Genomic DNA, 21,292 nt, shown 5'->3' with positions numbered 1-21,292 from the left:
TGTTTAATCCAATTAAAACCCATGTATAAATTCCAAGGCCCAAATAATATTATGTTGAATTTTCACTTTAGTATATTACATGATTACAAATATTAGAATAATAACACACTCAATAGATTGAACCCATGTTATCCATTTAAAGACATGTAGGTAACCGAAACATACACATACGTTTACTAATCCAGATTTCACTTGACACAATGTTTTATTAATTTAGGAGCTTGTTTAAGCCACAATTTACTAATTTATAAATCGTGTAAGCCAATAAGCCATAACAAATTAGCCTTCAGGTTGTTTCATTTAAATCTCTTAATCTAGTTTACTATTCAAGAATGCAGTTTTAACATCCATTTGATGAATTAGTCGGCGACGCTTCTCAATGACAAAGTAAACATATACATAAATCATTTGGCTCTCGCCATAAATTCATTTCTCACGACTCACATGAAGCATCACTGATGGCAAGATCACAGGTAACGGATATGAAATTTGATTCGAATATAAAACGGATAGATCAACGGCTCGTCTTCGGACACAGATACACCACCGAACCAAACCGAAGGGCTACGATTACCAACCAGAGATACATATTCACCACCCCGGCTAAGAAATCGTGTCTAAGATCACCACTCGAGAAGCCAAATCGAGCTAGCAAAGACAAATCAACTTTACTCAAAATCCATTGAGAAAAATTAGCCAAAAAGTTTTTAAACATAAATCATCTCCCTTGTATTTCACATCCATGATCTTTAAATAACAAGAAATTAAAAACTACCCATGATCTCCACTAACCTAAATACCACTATATAAAAAGTAAAATAAAAATAAATAAAGTGCATGAAATTGAAATTGCAAAAACAGAAGATTTAGGGGTTACTTTAGAAAGCATGAAAGTCACCTACAGGATATAAGTGTTAGTTTTCAAAAAAGCTTAAAAGTGTTATTTGAATGTGAGAAAGTCACTTCTTAAACATGACCAAAAAGCTTATAATGTAACTTACTGAAAGATTAATTGTTTCAATGTAACTTAAAAGTGTTAGTTTTCAAAAAAGCTTAAAAGTGTTATTTGGATGCTAAAAGATTAATTGTTTCAATGTAACTTACTGAAAAATAACCTAAAAACTCCGAGAACATAAAAAAACTATCTCAAGTTGAAATTTTTATTAAGCATCACCCAAGTCATGCCAATCCCGCACGATTTTATGCTTACAAGTTCAACACAGGCTGCGTTTTACCAAATCCCGATAGAATCGAGGAGTTTCTCGATGGCACAACGCCACCATCAGCTTTCATTCACATTCAAATGAACCGGGAAAGGACTTTACTCATAAAACCAAACATAACAATCACAAAAACAAAAACAAAACATGATGAATAGTCTAAACGATTTTAATTTCAACATCCCATTACTCCTTTCAAGTACAGAAGTTACGAACCAAACCAAGCCAGACGACAAACCGCATGTTCATAATTTATGGCACACATTTATCATTTCAAGTACAGAAGTTACGACCAAACCATGACAGACAGACAACAAACCAGACAACAAACCGCATGTTCATAATTTATGGCACGCATTTCTCTAGCTTCTATCGGTATCCTTTCTTCCTTTGATTTCTTTCATTCTCTCTCTTCAATGTCCATTTTACACGACGGTTCGACCATAACATATGGACGCGATGTAAAGATTCTTCGACCAATTTTCCTACAAAATTTATATAAAACCAGTGTTGGAAAAATTTGTACTTACAAGGTAAGTTTATAATACACCTGTACCTCAACATGAGTGCTTGGAAAGGAGGATGTTATTAAAGTTTCTTGGGTTTCATCCGTCAATATGCTATTCGGGGTGCTGAGTATGTAAGCAGCCTGATCAGGTGTGGCAGCCATAGATGTCATCCTGTATTTATTCTCCCATCTACACTGTATTCGTTCACTCGGGTACAGGAAATCGAGCTCTACAACCTGAGGTCGTGAAATCAGCAGTGGGTCAAAACGGTCAGACTTTTAATTTTATTTTACAAATAAAAAAATTTATTATTTATGATTAAAATACAGATACAACTAGGGATGTGCGTGTAACCAATATGAACAATCCGTAAACTGAACCCAAACCGACTATTTGGTTTTACGTTTTCACTAAACCGAACTTTTGATTCGGTTTCGATTTTCGTGTAACAAAAACCAAAAATACCAAACTAACTGCTATTTTCATTTTTTTTTGTTAAAAGTGACAGCAGCCATGGCTGCAGTAGTTTTGTTTCCTTTTTGTTTGTAACATCATTCCAATTGCTAATTAGATAAAAACTAACTACTTATATGAACCTTATAAATATTTTGAGATGCAATATTACACTACCCAAAAAGACCAAACCCACTTTCTCTTACACTTCCCTTTCTTATGCTTTAATGATGTCTGTGATATTTCTAACTAATTCCTTCTTCTGTTTCCTAAGTGTTCACATGATCTATTCACTCTTATGTTGACCCGACCCCTTTACACAGATGCACCATAAAGACCCAGTTTTATATGTTATCTAGGACCTCGACCCATTTGCCCCAGTTAGAAGTATATTACTTTTCAGTTGATTGTTTTTATTTTTTTTCCTTTTTCATAGCTCGCTGTCGTTTCCCATTTCCAATTCAATCAGCGTACATAATCCAGAGTTGTTGGGAGTAAATTTGAGTTTAAAGAAGCTGCTTAAAGCCTTAAACAACAAAAGGTGGAAGAAAAGGCAAGTGTTTTTCATTTATTGATAATTTCTTTTTTTTGAAATTAGACTATAGTTATAGGCTGGTTAACGGTGTGTGCACTATTTGAATAGCCTGTCTATGTTATATAATTGCTGGTTAAATGCATCATTTAGCATTAATTTGTTCCCTTACTGAGATATATATCTATATTTATGTATCCCATTTTAAAGTAAAACATCTGTAGTATTGGGTAAGTAGATATCTTGGAGATAGTGTTGTAAAGCGTTATTTTTTCTATGTATTTTACTTATCTTATTTTCTTTTAAATGTGTTCACTAGGGTTGCTTACTGTTTATTCAAATGGGTCAAATTAAAAAAGTTGGCTAGAATAAAACAAGTAGTTTACCGTTTATCATGCTTCCCTACCTGCACACCACACAACTTGACCATGAAAGTCAAACTGTAAACATGATTTCCGAACTTATGAATGTAAAATATTATTTAAGTTTGTAAACTAATTTGAATCTCCTTATGAGTTGGGATCATATAGACTCAGGCAGGATCCATATGCAAATTGAAGCACATATTTATAAAAACACAGAAAGTTATACTCCACCCTCATTTTGATGAATGACATTTGACAAGCAAACCCCTGACGAGCTTTAAAATTGCTATAGCGATCATTAAACAATACTTTCAAAGATTTATAAAATCAGTAACTAACTTTCCTTTTAGCTCTTTTTTCATTTGATTGGTTTGGACCCACAATATGTCGTGTAGGCAACCGCTAACAAATTCTTACCAACGCCATTCTTAATCTGGCAATTTTCACTAACACCCATATGTTGTGTCGTGCCAATGTTGACACATTTATAGTTTTTAGATCATTAACCCCTTTTGATAGCACTTGCTGATACAATATTAAGAAGGCAATCAATTTCATTAAACACATACATTATTATCGATTTTAATAACATTGGGTGGTGGCATTGGTTATGTTGTAATCGATTTGGGCTTTACTTTGACTGCATATCCAGGGGCTTTTCTCTTTCTGATCCCAGTTACTACTTAAATGGTTACAAATCTTGGGTTGAATACATGAGGTTTGTTTACACTTTACAGTATCAATTTGTTATCTTTGATGATGGTTCCATTGCTTTGGGTTGTAACAGGTGAACACTCGGATGTATTTTCTGCCATTGCATATGATAATGGGAGTTTGTTTAAAACTGTAGTGTTTACTTGGGTTTCGTTGTCGTGTATTTGCACATATGATCACCTTTTTAAGGTTTGTGTGTGGGAAAGCTATATCAGCGACTGCATTTACTGTTACAGGTGTTGTGATTAGTTGCTTACGGTGGGTAGGAATGTTTTGATTTGGCATAAACATGCTTTTTATGTTTTCCAGACGTTATTAGAATAATGATATAACCTATGGAATACAGACATTCAATCCGTTTCCTTTTTTACCCATTAAAATAATGATCAAATGCTAAAAGTATAACAGTGAAGTCAAAGTCAAACCTGGTAAACAAATCCAGAGTTTCTGGACATAACAACGCCCCAACGACTGCCAGCTGTCGTTATAGAGGTCACACGAAAACCTTCTCTCCACTTTTTACTAATCCACTGGAACGGAAACGACTCGCTCACTTTATACGACTGTTGTTTGTAAGGTGTTCCTACAATAATAATAAAAATACAAAACGACATATATAAAACCATTCCTTGTTATTAATATAAAACATCACAAATTATTATATACAAAATTTCTAACCTTTAGACATAACAACTAAAGAGCTTCCATTTGCAGCACCGGCAATCGAGGTGATGTAATAATCATTTCCCCATTGTTCCATAATCCAGTCCTGAGAAAAATAGAAATTCTTATTACTTATTTATTATGTTAAGTCGTTTAATATGAAAAAAAAAATCTGTAGAATCAACAAAAACCTTGTTAAGGAAGAAAGGTGATAGATTATAAACTTGAGAGCTAAAACCAGTTCCCGCATCCATAACTAGGGCCCACCGATTTAAAGCAGATGCAACACAGCTTATGTAAAAACCGTCTTTTTTACCATTTTCTACATGTTGACTTAGTCTAGAATCTGCAACATCGTAATGATATCTGTGCAAAAAAGATAAAGAACAATTAAGGTGCTAATAAATACTTAAGTTACCAATATACATGAATATATAATTAGGCCTACAAAATAAACCGCACGAACACAAACAGAACGTGTTAGGGTTCATTCAATTAACTTTGACTGAACAGATAATTGAATACAAACAATTAAACACACAAGGTTCTCTTGTTCGTTTATGTCTGTTTGTTAACAGCATAAATGAACGATTCACATACGAAAAATGTCCGTGTTCGTTCGGTTAACTTTAACTGAACAAACGATTAAACACGAACAATTAAACTAACGGGGTTTTCTAGTCCGTGTTCTTTCGTTAAGAAAATGAATGTGCTGTGTTCTTGTTCGTTCATTAACAATATAAATGAACGGTTCACGAATGTAAACAATCGAACATAGTTGAATATAACTGAACAAACATGACTCGGCGAACAATTAAACGAACGGGGTTTTCTTGTCCGTGTTCTTTCGTTAAGAAAAAGAATGTGCGGTGTTCTTGTACGTTCATTAACAATAGAAATGAACGGTTCACGAATGTAAACAATCGAACATAGTTGAATATAGCTGAACAAACATGACTCGGCTAAAACCAATTTAAAGAAATGTTAACAACAATGTATTGGGCGCCAAATGTTAACAAAACAAAACTAGATTTTAAAAGGCTTAAAAAAATTAAATGAATATGTTAACGAACGAACATAAGTGAACGTAAACAACGGGCATAAATGAACAAACAAGACACGTGTTCATGTTCGTTCGTTCGTTCGTTTAACTTAATAAACAAAACAATTTGTTCGCATTTGTTCGTTTATTAGAGAACCGAGCCTACCTTTGCTTCGTTGGGGGACGCGCATTGTAAACTGATACCCATTGTGAAGCAAGGCTACCTACACGCGCTTTCTTCTTCGGCTGTTCGTCTTCTTCTAAATTTATAAGCAATTTACCACGTTTTTGTCCAACCTAGTAAAACAGAAACATGTCAATACAAGTATAAGGAACCGCCACTATAAATAACAACATAACTATTTACCATAAACTCAATATTCTCCAACATAGGGGCACTACTGATGACACAAAGAGCAGAAGAAATCTCGCTTTGTTCCATCAAACGCACAACCAAAGTCAGATTCTTGAGAAGGAAGACTTTAGTTGGAAGGTTATGTGGCATGCCACCTGCAGACAAGTCCTTTAACCGAATATAAAAGTCAAAATTAGTAAACCCGATATTCTCACGTTAGATGTAATTAATCTTTTATCTAAAATATTACCCGCATATAATAGCTTGAGATAACCAATGACTGAATCTTAGGCATACACCGTAAAAGATCAACAAACGTAAACTTGTTTCCTCCTGCTAAAGGCATAAACTCGTTTCCTCCTGCTATAGGCGCAAACTCGTTTCCTGCTACAAGGTCAACTTCTGAACGGACATCATGTCCCTGCATTTAAATACCTTTATATAAAATAATGTCACCATTAAATGAGAGAACTTCTAAATGAATGCTTACCAAATAGAGACACTCAAGCGGCGGGCACTTGGAGAGGAACCGTTGAAGTATTTGAGCAGAAACCTCAACATTCCTAAAAGTGATGCTTTTCAGCCGACTAAATACGTTACATGTCAATGGTGGATCAAAAGTACAGTTTTGGAGATCTATACGTTCTAGTCCTTGCAACGAAAAGAAAGAAACGGGAACCTTGTACAATCTATTAACAATATCATTACAAAATATCAGTTCTTTCAGTTTATTCCACCTTGCAAGATAACCCATTATCTGGAGAAACTCAGATTCCTTATGAAGATGACAGTTAAACTCTAGTATGCCCGGACCGTCATGTAATAACAAAACATTGAAGATGGCACCGGCCAGCTTACAATTCAACAGTTTGCAACCAGAATAAGATGGTACTCTGACCAGCTTGTTTGTAAATGCAAGTTTAGGCATGCTCCGCCAGCTATACCGCCATTTCTTTGACAAGATGCTAGTTCTCACTGCATCTCGAAGCGGAATTAGACTTAGAATGCTTTCGATTATGTTTTTAGGAAGGGTGGTAATTATATCCGAATGTAGGCCTTCATCACTTATTGGGTTTTCAAACTCCATAATGCTGCAAGATAGATAGCAAAACCAAAATCAAGGAATATAAATAGACCTGTAAACGAACTGACTGAACACAAACAAGGGCATGTTCATGTTTGTTCGTTTAACATCTAAACAAACAGTTCACGAACATAAATGAACAAAGATAAACGAACATATATGAACAAACGTAAACAAACGCAAACATAGATAAACGGACATAAATGAACACAATCAGAAACTAATAGCCGATATATCATATGTATAGAATAGATTGGGTTTGTATTAGAATATGATTCATTCCCTAAAATAGAGAAGAGATCCATGTATATATATTTAGGGATTACATCAATGAAATCATCGAACGTTATTTGCCTTCATGGTATCGCAGCCAGAATCGGTTCTCTAAATGCCAATCCCTAACCCTAGCCGTCAGCCTCCCTCCTCTGCTCCGATTACCCATCTATTCTCTTCAATCACAATCCTTTTCTTTTTCAATGGATAAAACAGATCCCGCTGTTACGTTTACCAACATCAAGAACTTTATCCCCCTTGCTCTTGAAATAAAAAGCTCCTAATACAACTCGTGGACTGAGTTGTTCAGAATTCACTACAGAGCTTCTGAGGTCTCTGACCATATCAATCCTAAGGCCACCACTCCTACTGTTGCTACATCCTCGTCTACGAACAAAGACGCTCTCAAAACTCCCCAGCACTATAGAATCAACTGGATGCTATCGTGCTCCAGTGGATTTATGCAAGCATCTCTCACGACCTATTGCATACCATCTTGAAACCACAGTCCACCGCCTGGACCACTCTGGACAATATTTTCCAAGACAATCAAGCCACCCAAGCCGTTTACCTAGGCTGAAAGTTTGCCACTACCCGTTTGGATGATTTTCCAAACATGTCAGCGTATTACCAGGCTCTCAAAATGCTTTCAAATCAGCTTGCTAATGTGAATGCACCAGTGGATGAAGAAAGGCTTGTGATTCAACTGATCACGGGTCTCAACGAAACCTAGCACAGATTCTTGAAGGAACTGTCCCTCTGCCATCCTTCTATGAAACCCGCTCAAAGCTCATCAGTGAAGAAAATTTGGAAACAACATCAGGCTGCAATTAGCTCCCTTCAATCCAGTGATACGGCTCTCCATGTGTCAAACCACAATTGTACAACAAAATTCATCTGCTAGAGAAAACACCTTTGGGCTAGGGTTTAAGCAAGTGATTTGAAAACTTATATTCACGAGTTCTTAAAAGTACTCTCCAGGTTTCTGTTACGTGTATCTACTTCTAAACTCAGTAAGCATCATCACGATACCAGCACTTTATATAGTAATTAAAAAAGAAAACTCAAAACTAACGGGTTGTGTGGCAAGTGCCGAGCCATTACGTGTTGAACCACTAAGAGGCCCGAATGGTTTAGAGACCAGTAAGTGCTGAATAACTGTGTAAAATGACTATTTACACCTCTGAACTATTAGCAAACACTCAGTTTGAACAAGCAATCTACTGAATATGTTGAACCAAATTGAACCACACTAGCAACAACAAAATACATACTGCAAAATAGCAACCCAACAATTTATTTTGAACCAAACTAGCAAATCACGATCTAACAAATTAAACGACACATAAGAAGAAACAAATCAAATAAGTTAGTACATACTATAGTAATAAACTGATAAATATAGAAAAGAATAAAAAAAAATAAACACGTTATTATTTCAAATCATAAACTAATAGTTAACATTAAAATTTAAAAAAGTATATGTGTCTTCAGCAAGATTTTGGAGCTGAACCATTAAGAGGTGGTGTTTAAGTCAACCAAACGCTCTGAAATCTGACAGAATCAGACCTGACCTCTTAATGGTCCCATTAATAACCAAACAAACAGCCCCTAAAGTTTGTATGAATTCGGTTCGTTACAGGCACTCTGCATAGCAACCGAAAGAGAACCTAAAAACGAATACGCGCTTCTTATGAGGATCTTGCTCTTATGGTAAGGATATAATTAAGCATAATCAACCGGATCCAGCTAAACCTAGAATGTGAGGTGGATCGTTTGAGTAAAAATTATTATTAATTATATGAAAATGATCAGCCATTACTTTAGAAGCTTTCAAGTTGGAGTGATCATCGGTTCCGATAACATAGATACCGGTACCGGCACTCGTTATAGCTTAATTGAAATGAATTAGCCCTAATTTTCCTACAATGCCTAATTGATAATAACAGTTTTGATGTCAAAACATGATTAATTGAATCGAATTGAATCGAATCGAATCGAATTGAAGCAAAAGTAAGAGTGAATTACGTACCTCTGGGCATCGGCGTAGCTTAAGCGGGGAAGACCAATATGGTTTCGACTAGTATTTTAGTTTTAAATTTACAACCCAAAACCCAAACCCGGCCCGGTTTATTGGGTTTTGGGTATTTGACCCGGAAAACTTTTAAAATTAAATAAATATTTGATTCAATATAGAGACCAGAAATGGATAGGATCGAATATAAACATGTAGAATTGAACAAAAACTATAGAATTAATTAGTAGAATAAATAAGGAACTTGGAGGTGGAGTAGTCATATAACTTGAAATCAATGGAGTGTGAATAGCAAAGTCGAAAATATATGTGATAGAATAGTAAACTAATGAGCATGCACTATTTTGGTATGAAACACGGAAGAGGTTTTTTGGGTTGACCATAAACTTGGAAACGAGTAATCGGGAACCAAACAGAATTAGTATCGGGTAGCGTAATTTTGGGAACTAGCCACAGCCATCTCATTTCAAGACAAATAATGAGGTTCACTTTGTTACGTGGTGTGGTATTCGGTCGATATCGGTTTGGTTTGTTACATTATTGGTACAATACCACTACTCGATATAGCAGCCGAAAGAGTAAACTCAAAAAGTGAAGTTTGTATCAATTTTTTTTGTCATGGCCCTCGAGATACCAGCACTTGGTATAGCAACCAAGAAAAATACCAAAAATAAATTTGTGATATGCCAAAAAAGACATCATGTGTTATTAATCGATCAAAAATCGAGTATTTACATGTATTTACATGAAAGCCAAACAATAGAAATTTCTGTTACGCAACAGTTTTTGCTAAATTGTAACATAATTTCCATGAACATTTGGAACATTTCGTTTCCAAGCAGAAGAGCCGAATCAAGTACTGTTCGATCGATTACGTATTAATTCATATTAGATTGATTGGTCTGAGGTTGTCGACATAAAATATTTGTCTAAGCCACTTCGTTTCTTTTTGTCCAAAAGTTGCTTCTTTTTTTATCTAACTCACTGCCTTTTTTGTTTGTTAGCTTCGGGAATATCCCCATTCATAGGTCCGAGATCTACATCTATGAATTGAAAAGTCCGAAGATCCACAATATGATCAACAGGTCTTTAAATCTTTCATTTGAAAAATTGAAACCCTTCTTACTGGATGATCGTAAGACTTGCCAAAAATCGAAATTCTTGATTAATGGTGGAACAATATTACCATTTTTGTTCAATAAGATACCAAAGTGGATGATTGACTCATTCCATAGCAGAAAGAATCGCAGGAAATCCTTTGATAACATGGATTCCTATTTCTCAATGATATTCCTTGATCAATACAATTGGCTGAATCCCGTGAAATCATTTCATAGACGTTCATTGAGATTTTTTTTAAAGAAATAAACTTCGATTCTTGAACAATCCACATCACTTCTGCTTCTATTGTAACAAAAGATTCCCCTTTTATGTGGAAAAGACGCGTATCAATAATTATGATTTTACATGTGGACAATTCCTCAATATCTTATTCATTGACAACAAAATAATTTCTTTGTGCGTCGGTAAAAAAAGACATGATTTTTTTGGAGGGGGGGGGGAGTTACTATTTCAGCAATCTGGTCACAGATACCCAACATATTCATACCTAAGGTCGTTTTCCACAAAGTGGTGATTATACTTATAACTTGTACAAATCTTTCCATTTTCCAACTCGATCCAATCCATTCGTTCGTATAGCTATTTATTCAATCGCAGACATTTCTGTAACACCTCTAACAGAGGGACAAATAGTCAATTATGAAGAACTTATTGTCAACCTCTTTCATATATGAATCTATTTGATTCAGTAGGGAAGAACTTGTATCAGTATCTCAATTTCAATTTAAACATGGGTTTGTATCACACTCCATGTTCTGAGAAATCTTTACCATCCGAAAAGAGGAAAAAATGAAGTCTTTGTCTAAAGAATGTGTTGAGAAAGGGCAGATGTATAAAACTTTTCAACAAGATAGTGCTTATTCAACTCTCTCAAAATGGAATCTATTCCAAACATACATGTCATGGTTCCTTACTTCGACAAGGAACATAAGTCTGAAGTTTTTATAATTAAATACTTTTTTTAGACCTATTGCCGGTACCAAGTAGCAACAAAAAATTTGTATTCAGTTTTTCATGATATTATGCATGGATCATATATATAATGGCGAATTCTTCAGAAAAAAATGTCTTCCACAATGTAATTTGACAAGTGAGATTTCGAGTAAGTGTTTCCATAATCTTCTTCTATCCGAAGATATGATTTATCGAAATAACGGGTCACTATTGATATCGACACATCTGACAAATGTTCGGGAGTTCCTCTATGCAATCATTTTCCTTCTTGTTGCTGCATATCTCGTTTGTACACATCTTCTCTTTGTTTTCGGGGCCTCTAGTGAGTTACAGACTGAGTTGCGAAAACTTCTATATAGGTATCCTGCATCCGAACCGAATTCTTTCCGTTTAAAGAATCTATTTCTAGTTGCTCTGAAACAATTAGGAGCTTCTCTAGGAGGCAACATGCTATTGGGTGGTGGTCCCGCTTATGGGGTCAAATCAAGACGCTTTAAGAAAAAAATATTTGATTATCTATCTCATTGATATCATCGATCTTATAAGAATAATATCAAATCTCATCAATCGAAACACTTTTTCGAGAAATACGAGACATCTAAGTCATACAAGTAAAGAGATCTATTCATTGATAAGAAAAAGAAAAAAACGAGAACGGGGACTGGATTGATGATTAAATAGAATCCTGTGTTGCAAACAGTGATTCGATTGATGATGAAAAAAGAGAATTCTTTGTTCATTTCTCCACCTTAACGACTAAAAAGATTAAACAAATTTTATTGAGTCTGATTCATAGTGGTCATTTATCAAATAATGACTCTGGTTATCAAATGATTGAATAACCGGGAGCAATTTACTTACGAGGTTCAGTTAACATTCATAAAAAGTATCTAATGAATTATGAGTTCAATACATCCTCTTTAGTAGAAAGACGGATATTCCTTGCTCATTATTAGACAATCACTTATTCACAAACTTCGTGTGGGACTAATAGTTTTCATGTAAAACTTTGTCAAGTTCATGTAAAAGCTTATTTTACGATTCGAGAAAGTCCTTTCTTTTAGTAGACGTGAATTATGGTGGTGGTAGTGGTTGCTGGAGGCCAGTTCGAAGGGGTAGAAGTGGTGTGACACTGTGACGGGTATTGTAACGGTGAAAAGCGGATTTATGATTAAACATCCACCCTTTTCAAAAACCAGCGACGACTGAGCTAACCTCGTACTAAACATCACCTGAGTCATGCCAATCTTACACCTAATTTACGCATACAAGTTCAGCACAAGCTGCATATGGTGCAACACCGCCATCACTTTTTATTCAGGTTCAAACGAACCAGGAAGGAATCATAAACCATAACCTAAATATAAAACATGCCTTACTCATTCAACCAAACATAACAATCACAGTCACAATCACAAAAGCAAGACATTATAAATAGTCGAACGATTTTAATTTCGCCATCCCATAGAGCATTTCAAGTACAGAAGTTATGGACCAAACCAAGCCAGGCTACAAACCACATATTCTTAAGTTATGGCACACATATCTCTAGCTTCTATCGGTATCCTTTCTTCCTTTTCTTTCATCATTCCACTTCAATTATCAACTTTTCACACCATAGCTAATAAAATGATATACATTCGGCACTTAACCGCCAATACTACGAACCCATTAAAAAAAGCCCAATAAAGTGCACTTCCCACACCCTTCAACAAACAGTCCGACCGTAACATATGGACGCGATGTAAAGATTCTTTGACCATTTTTCCTAAAAAATAGTATAAAACCGGTGTTAGCAAAATGTGTACCTATTTTGTAAGTTTATAATATAATACACTAGTACCTTAACATGAGTGCTTGGAAAGGAGGATGTCCTTAAAGTTTCTTGGGTTTCATCCATCACTTTGTGCCTCGGGATGCTTAGTATGAAAGCAGCCTGATCAGGTGTGGCGGCCATAGATGTTATCCTGTACCCATTCTCCCATCTACGGTGTATTCCTTCACTCGGGTACAGGAAATCGAGCTCCACAACCTGAGGTCAACGACATTAGCAGCAGGTCAAAACGGACAGGTTTTTGTATTGGTAAAAATGATAACAGGTCAAACTGAGAAAGGTCATATTTTATTTTACAAATATATAATTCATTATTTATGATTTCTATACCAAAAGAAAACAAACAGAAATAACCTAACCCAAACAAAACGGCTTCGGTTTCACGTGTAATGAAAAGCAAAAAAAATCAAACCAACCCGGATTAAAGTATTTTACGATAACTTAATAAATAATGTTACCAAAAAAAAAATTTATCCTAAAAGTATAATAATCAATTAATTAAGTATTAATTAACAAAGAAATTAAAGCACAAATTCACTAATTTGATCAAAAAAATTTTCAAGCACAGATGATAAAACCAAACAAACGAAAGTGAACCCGAACAGAACAGAACCGAAACAGAACTGTTTTAAAAAACTCAAAAACTAAATTTTCTGTTTTAGTTTCGGTTTGAGCCCAAAAGATATTGTCACAAAACACAGCTCAATGTGATGAGTCTGACACGTTCGACCCATTCCCTTTTTAGCAGAATTAAACCTTTTTATTTGACACATCTGAAAAAAAAAATTTTAATCAGAACTTTCATAAATAAATAAGTCAAAACTTGTCAGCTCACGTTATTACAATAATGATATATTCTATTGAATAAAGAATGACAATCCGTTTCCTTTTTAGTCAATTTATTTATTTTTCTCATTTGACATGTTAAAAAAATGAAGTGCATGCACTTGCTTGTCATGAGAGTAGAAAATGACTTAAGAAACGCTAAAAGTATAATAACTAAATCATGGTCAAACCTGGTCAGAGAATCCAGAGTTTCTGGACATAACAACGCCCCAACGACTGCCAGCTGTTGTCATAGAAGTCACGTGAAAACCTTCTTTCCACTTTTTACTGATCCACTTAAACGGAAACGACTCGCTCACTTTATACGACTGCTGTGTGTAAGGTGTTCCTGAAATAGCCGACACATACAAAATGCCACATGTAAACCCGTCCCTTATTATCAATATAAGAAATCACAAAATACTAAACAAAATTTTCTAACCTTTAGACATAACAACTAACGAGCTTCCATTGGCAGCACCAGCAATCGAACTGATGTAATAATTCTTTTCCCATTGTTCCATAATCCAGTCCTGATGAATATGTAAATTCTTATTAGTTATTTATTATTTAAAGTCGTTTAATATGAAAACATGAGCTATAGAATCAACTAAAACCTTGTTGAGGAAAACAGGTGAGAGTTCATAAACTTGAGAGCAAAAACCAGTTCCCGCATCCATAATTAGGGCCCACAGATTTGAAGCAGATGCAACACAGCTTATGTATAAACCATCTTCGTTACCCTTCTCTACATGTTGACTTAATCTCAAATCTGCAACATTGTAATGATATCTGTGCAAAAAAGATTAAAAAAATAATTATTAAGGTGTTCTTAAATAATCAAATGACTACATTAAAATAATATCTACTAATAAAATCAATGACCTAAGTCAATTATCTTTCCTTGATTCTTTGTAACTGTGTATTGCTATAACGATTGCTTCCTTTTTAAAATACTTAAGTTACCAGTATACATGAATATATAACTAGGCCTGTAAATAAACTAAATGACCACGAACGGAGCGTGTTAGTTTTCGTTCATTTAACTTTGACTGAACAAATTATCGAACACAAACAATTAAACAAACAAGGTTCTCTTGTTCGTTCATTAAGAAAATGAAGGTGTTCGTTTATGTTTGTTCGTTTGTTAACAGCATTAATGAGTGGTTCGCGAACGAAACATATTATTCTTTGTTCGTTTAACTTTAACTGAACAAATAATCAAACACATAAATTAAACGAACATGGTTTTCTTGTTTGTGTCCGTTCATTAAGAAAATGAGCAGTTCATGTTCGTTTGTTAATAATATAAATGAACGGTTCACGAATGTAAACAAACAAACATAGTTGAGCATGCATGAACAAACATGACTCAGCTAAATCAACAAAAGAAATGTTATAAATGGAATGGGCTAAAAATGTTAACAAAACAAAATTAAATTGTAGAAATTATATGAACATGTTAACGAACAAACTTAAAAAAATGTAAACAAACAAACATAAACAAATTTTAATGGAAGAACTTTAACGAACATTAATGAAAAAACGAGTCAAGCATTCATGTTTGTTTGTTTAACTTAATGAACAAAAAAAATGCGTCCATGTTTGTTTGTTTATCAAATAAACAAGCCTACCTTTGCTTCATTGGGCGACGCGCATTGTAAACTGATACCCATTGCGAAGCGGGGCTACCTACACGCACTTTCTTCTTCGGCTGTTCATCTTCTTCTAAATTTATTAGCAATCTACTTCGTTTTTGTCCAACCTAGTAAAACAGAAACATGTCAGGAAATAACTAAAAAAGTACAAGTGCATAATCATATATGAAACCGGATAAGCAATTTAAACAAAAGAAAAAAAAAAGAACCTTGAGAGCTCCATCAATCCGGATCGGTCTCAAAGATGTAACGGGTTCAATCAAGGAATCAAAGAAAGAAATAAGCTTAGCATAATTCGGTTCTTCATCAAATTTCATATTTGTAACCGCTTCAAGAAATTGTTTAAACGGGGCGGGACAAAAGCAACACATGAGTTCAGGCGAAGTCGCCATTTTCTTTTTACAAACAAGGAAACTCTTATTGTCACCCTACAACATTCAGATTAATAATTATTAAGTAACACGATAATTAATAATAATAATAATAATAATGTAGCCAAACGAGACAACTTCAACTTACTTGGTAGCCTTGCCATGGTAACCTTCCTTTTATTAGAAAAATTAATGTGTAAGCTAATGATTCCAGGTCATCCCTTCTACTACCTGTACGACCTAAATGCGCGTGTACACTCGCATATCTTATTGTACCCCTGTCAAATAAGTTAAATCAATAAATAAAACGGTCTTTTGTTTATTAAAACAAATATAAAACTGAATTCAAAATCCACAAACCTGAATATATCCGGTCGTTGATCATATTCAACATGCATATTAGATGATGACTCTCTCCACTTTGAAGCTGAAACAACAAAAGATCATAAGTATTAATTATGCTAATAAGAAATAAAGCTCGTAGTCTAATTTAGGGTGTGTTTGGTATTCCTTATCCCCCCCCCCCTCTCTCCTTATGACTTATGAAGGTTTAATAAGTCCTTTTTTATGTTTATACAGTGTTTGGGAACACATAAGGACTTTTACCTTTTTTCCTTATTAACAAGGCTAAAAAAAGGGTTTCCAATAAGTTTGGATTTGGTAACTTGTCAACTTATAGGTTCAGAATACCCATTACACCCTTTCATTCCATCCAGCTCTCTTTAACCATTACACCCTTACATCAACAAGCTAAAACCAAACACGTTTTAAAAACAACTTACTGACTTATTGGCTTATAAATTAATCCAAACACTTTTTTGGAAACTCCTTCTTAGAAAGTCACAAGTCCTTTTCAACTTATTACAAAAAAGCCTTTTCAACTTAAATTAGGAATCCCAAACACACCCTTAGATTAGAACACTTAAAACAACACCGTACCTAAGCCAAGATCAATAAGATATAGCTTCTTCTCATCAACCGATCCAGGTTGGCCAAGTAAAAAGTTTTCCGGTTTCACATCTCCATGCACAAACCTTAACATAAAACAATTATTTTGTTAAACAAAAAAATGAAATATATAAACTATGTTTTAACATGTAACATATAAATATAAGGCATGTAAATAAATCTTAAATCTTACCCTTTTGAGTGAAGTTTTTCAAGAATAGATATTGCCTCAACAGCAATGCAAGCTACCATATTTGGTGCCATCCTGTGAAACAAGTTAAATAAAATTGATTAACAAATAGCAACAAAATAAAACTTTATGCACAACAACGGGATTAAAATATTATTTAGCTTACGATTGGCCTAGAGTATTCCAAACATCCCAAAGACTCGGACCGAGCATGTCCATGACCTGATAAAGATTAAATTTTATCATGTTACACTTTCGGGAAATTACGCGGGCCATTAAGGTGAAATGTTTAAAATCAAAACTCACCAGAATGTAGAAATCGCCTTGTCGGCCCTTGTAGTGGACCCATGGAATCCCATAACATCCGTTTAATGAACTTTTTGCATTAAAAAATGTACATAAATTAGATCATAATCATTAACACTAAAGACCGCTTTTAAAAGTTAACACAATTAGGGTTTGGCATGTACCTGTACACTTGCCACTCGTAAGGAGGCCCGTAATTGCAGCCTTTACTATTACGATGCTCAAACTTCAATGCTACCTATAAAAGAAGTAAAAGCAAGAAACAAAATAAACGTTAAATATCATCGGTTATCATGAACAAACCAAAGCACACGTTTAGTAAACCATTTGTGAGCTGTCCAACGGAAAGTTCTATTTAATCAACAAACAAACACGAACACATGCCCTGTTGGTTCATTTACACTTATTTACAGTCGTTCATTTACGTTCATCTATGTTTGTTAGTTTACGTCTATTGAAGTCCGTATACATAATTCAGTTAAATTTTGTGGCCCCACTACAATTTAGTCTAGATTTATTAACTTGATAGACCCGACATACTGATGTTCACGCCTATTTTTAATTGGTATTCGCTAACTCATGATTGTTCATTTTGTATGTTCGTGTATGTATGTGAATCATTCATTTATACTACTAACAAACAAACACAAACACTCTAATTTTTTTAACGAACAAGAAAACCCCATTCATTTAATTGCTCGTCCAAAATAGCTTGTTTAGTTAAAGTTAAACGAACAAGCACGAATATGGCCCGTTCGTGTTCATCCGGTTCATTTACAAGCTTAGTAGCATACCTCAACTGCATCCGGGCCCGTTCTACCACTGCCACCTGTCACCCTCCTACCAACATAGACCTGCCCAAAACCACCCTTCCCCAACTTCCTTTCCGTCTTATAAATAGGCGAATTTCCCACTTGTACCTACATCAAATTAAAAATAAATTGCATTTATAAGCCATAAAAGAGAATATTAATAAAATATGCTTTATTAAATATTAAATATTACCCTATCGGGAACAGGAGTTGCGTTTCCTTCTTCTTCAACTCCAACTATTCTATCCGCACTTCCACCCTCCATACCGATATTATTATCACCAACACCGTTAGCAACCGGTTCAACAACCGCGTTTGGAACAACGTCACAAGGTGGTTCAGCGTCTAAATCAATCAACTTAGCGCCGCCTCTACCTCTGCCGCCAGCTGGCCTCCCTTTCCCTACAGCTGCAGCATTACCCCTTCCACGTCCTCTTCCACCACCGGTTTTCCTTCTCGTTGTTCGGTTTTGAGCAATGTTTTCAGCTTCTTCAACAGGTTGAGCTGCGCCTTGCTGAAGATCTCCAATCCGTTTTGATCTACGGGCCCCACTACGCAGTTGTGGCATCCTCACCCATGCAATTTATATCCACCTCAATTTCCCCATGCAACCCTACATAAACAAATATTCATTCAAATAAGTGAAAAGTTGCTTACTTTGAAAGCATAACATTATATGTGAAAACAAAAGTAGTATTTTTAGCAAAACAAGATATTTATGCAGATTCTACACTCAATGCTCTAGGGTTTTGATTCTATTGGGGACAGCACATCTATTCCACGGAGATAGTAAACAAACAAAATACATCACATTTCAATCCAACCAAAAATTAAGCCTTCAAAACCTATCTTAATCATGTATAAATATAGAAACAAAATAAAAAATGAAACTAGTCTGAAACTAATGATGTAATTCCAGATTAAACGATTTAAAGCTGGTTCATTCAATAATTAGACAACATCTACACTCGAAAAATGTACAGTTTAAGCATCAGTCTCCGGTTACTATAAAAACTAACCACAGCATCTAAAAACACAAATTATAAACACAGATATCCAGTTCATTCAATCATCAAACAACATCTACACGCGAAACATTTTCCGATTACTGTAAAAACTAACCACAACATTTCAAAACACAAAAATTAAAAACACGCATAGTTAGCTCAAACAATAATCAAACGCTCGAAATATTCTCCAATTACTGTAAAAAGCAACCACAACATTTCAAAACACACATAGCTAGTTTATCCAATAATCAAACAACATAACATTCTCCGATTTAATATTTCAAAAACACACATAGCTAGTAGTATCAAACAACATCTACACTCGAAACATCATTCTCCGGTTACCGTAAAAATCAACCACAACATTTCAAAAATTAAAATAAATACACACATACTTAGCTCAGCTCATTCAATAATCAAACAACAACATCTACACTCGAAACATTATCCGATTACCGTAAAAATGAACCACAACAGTTCAAAAATCACACATAGTTAAATTTATTCTCCAATTACTTTAGTAAAAAATAATGAATTGAAAACAGATCGTACCTCGGGAACTGCAAAACCGATACGATCGGAAACAAATGCTTCAGCAATCGGTAGACACGAAAACCTAATGTTGTTATTATTATTATTATTATTATTACGAATCGATCCGCTCTCAGATCCGTCAGTTCATGAAGCACCTTATCTAATCTAATCAAACTTCAAATAATAATAAAATGAAAACCTCTGTGAAATGAAATAATCGTTTATTGATGGATGGATGGATTTGGGATTTTAGGACAAAAGGAAGAGAAAATCGGATTATTAATATTATTAAGAGATTCTATTTATTTGTAAGCGATGAAATTAGCGATGAAATTGTGTTGTGTGTTTGCGGCTGGCTGGTATCGGTGTCTCTTTCTCTCTCTTCAATCTGTGTTTTTTTTTTTTTTTTGTCTTAAAATTTTATTTTATTATTATTTTAATTTGAATATATGTTGAAACTGCCACTCAAAAGTAGAGAACAAACACATGTGGTCTTGTAAATGCTCTTTTTTTCTTTTTTCTATTTTTAAATAAAATAAAACTTAAGGGTGTTAAATTGTTTGGGATGTGGTCTTCTAAATGCTCTTTAGATCGTTTGCAATCTCTAAAAATATTGATATTCCCATTGAACTTTGGTCTAATGACATGGAGTTGAGGTTAAGATTTAAAATTTTAAAAGTTTTAGGTTTGAAACCTAATTTAATGATATTTTCCTAGAATTACGGGTTTTCTTCTTTATGATGTTCTTGGGTGAGTCCGTCTTGTAACATCAAAATCACCCGTCTCATAAATGCTTATTCAAATATTGGGGATATGAAGTTCTAAACGCTTTAAAAAAAGAAAAAGGAAATATTGCTACTCTTTTACGGTTGATTAAGTTGCTTTAGTAAATTGTCATTATAATGAAATATAGTTTAATGTATTTAAGAAAAACAAAAAACAAAAAAATAATAAAAATTAAAGTATAGTGAGTAGAGTAGGAAAATTTAAAGTAGTTAATTTGATTTTGAGTTTAGTTTAATTTAAGGATGTTATTAAAGAAGTTGAATAAGATTTTGTCTTTCTATTAGTGTGGAGTGTTGTTATCAAAAAAATTTGTAATTTAAGGGTAGATTTGAAAGTATATTAGTTGTCTTTAAATGAAAATCATAGAGTATGTTTAGGATTGAGGTGAGAAAGTGCTTATGGCTTTTGCAGGAGACAAAAAGACTAAAAAGCCCCTCATGCTTATGGCTTTTGGAGGAGACAAAAAGACTAAAAAGCCCTCCAAAAACACCTAAAAGCATTGTTTGATGCTTTTAGGTGCTTTTGGAGAGGCTTTTTTGATGCTTTTAGGTGCTTTTAGAGGGGCTTTTTAGTCTTTTTGTCTCCTCCAAAAGCCATAAGCACTTTCTCACCTCAATCCCAAACATGCCCTAAAGCTTGAGTTTAGTTGGTGGGTAATTTTTTTTAGTTTGGGCTTCACTTGTTTACTATTTTTGTT

At 34.4% G+C, this 21,292-nt stretch overlaps 1 protein-coding gene and 1 pseudogene across 5 annotated transcripts; one reads left to right on the top strand and one right to left on the bottom strand.

Moving 5' to 3' along the window:
* Nucleotides 1–1,383: 1,383 nt before the first annotated feature.
* LOC143553802 (casein kinase 1-like protein HD16) lies at nucleotides 1,384–20,014 on the bottom strand. Of its 5 annotated transcripts, none has more exons than XM_077043703.1 (17): nucleotides 19,828–20,014; nucleotides 18,459–18,878; nucleotides 18,248–18,373; nucleotides 17,618–17,691; nucleotides 17,454–17,523; nucleotides 17,314–17,369; nucleotides 17,151–17,222; nucleotides 16,949–17,043; nucleotides 16,370–16,436; nucleotides 16,158–16,287; nucleotides 15,848–16,066; nucleotides 15,615–15,745; nucleotides 4,648–4,822; nucleotides 4,472–4,562; nucleotides 4,219–4,376; nucleotides 1,777–1,965; nucleotides 1,385–1,705 (listed from the first exon to the last, which is right to left on the bottom strand). In XM_077043703.1, the coding sequence occupies exons 2-17, from the start codon at nucleotides 18,831–18,833 to the stop codon at nucleotides 1,646–1,648; spliced, it is 2,088 nt and encodes a 695-aa protein (XP_076899818.1). In that variant the 5' UTR covers nucleotides 18,834–18,878; nucleotides 19,828–20,014; the 3' UTR covers nucleotides 1,385–1,645. The 5 variants fall into 5 exon arrangements, with proteins under 5 accessions (XP_076899820.1, XP_076899818.1, XP_076899817.1 ...); XM_077043702.1 differs by lacking the exon at nucleotides 15,615–15,745 and adding an exon at nucleotides 5,665–5,795; XM_077043704.1 differs by lacking the exons at nucleotides 4,472–4,562; nucleotides 4,648–4,822 and adding exons at nucleotides 14,423–14,513; nucleotides 14,598–14,772 and having other exon boundaries at nucleotides 1,386–1,705; nucleotides 19,828–20,011.
* LOC143553776 (GDP-fucose transporter 1 pseudogene) lies at nucleotides 3,495–4,117 on the top strand (annotated as a pseudogene).
* Nucleotides 20,015–21,292: the final 1,278 nt, after the last annotated feature.

This window comes from Bidens hawaiensis, unplaced genomic scaffold (assembly GCF_021521415.1).
Source record: "Bidens hawaiensis isolate Kalapana, Puna unplaced genomic scaffold, B.hawaiensis_p1.1 tig00017358_1, whole genome shotgun sequence".
In the NCBI taxonomy this organism is placed as follows: Eukaryota; Viridiplantae; Streptophyta; class Magnoliopsida; order Asterales; family Asteraceae; genus Bidens; species Bidens hawaiensis.
This window is presented reverse-complemented; position numbering and strand designations above follow the sequence as displayed.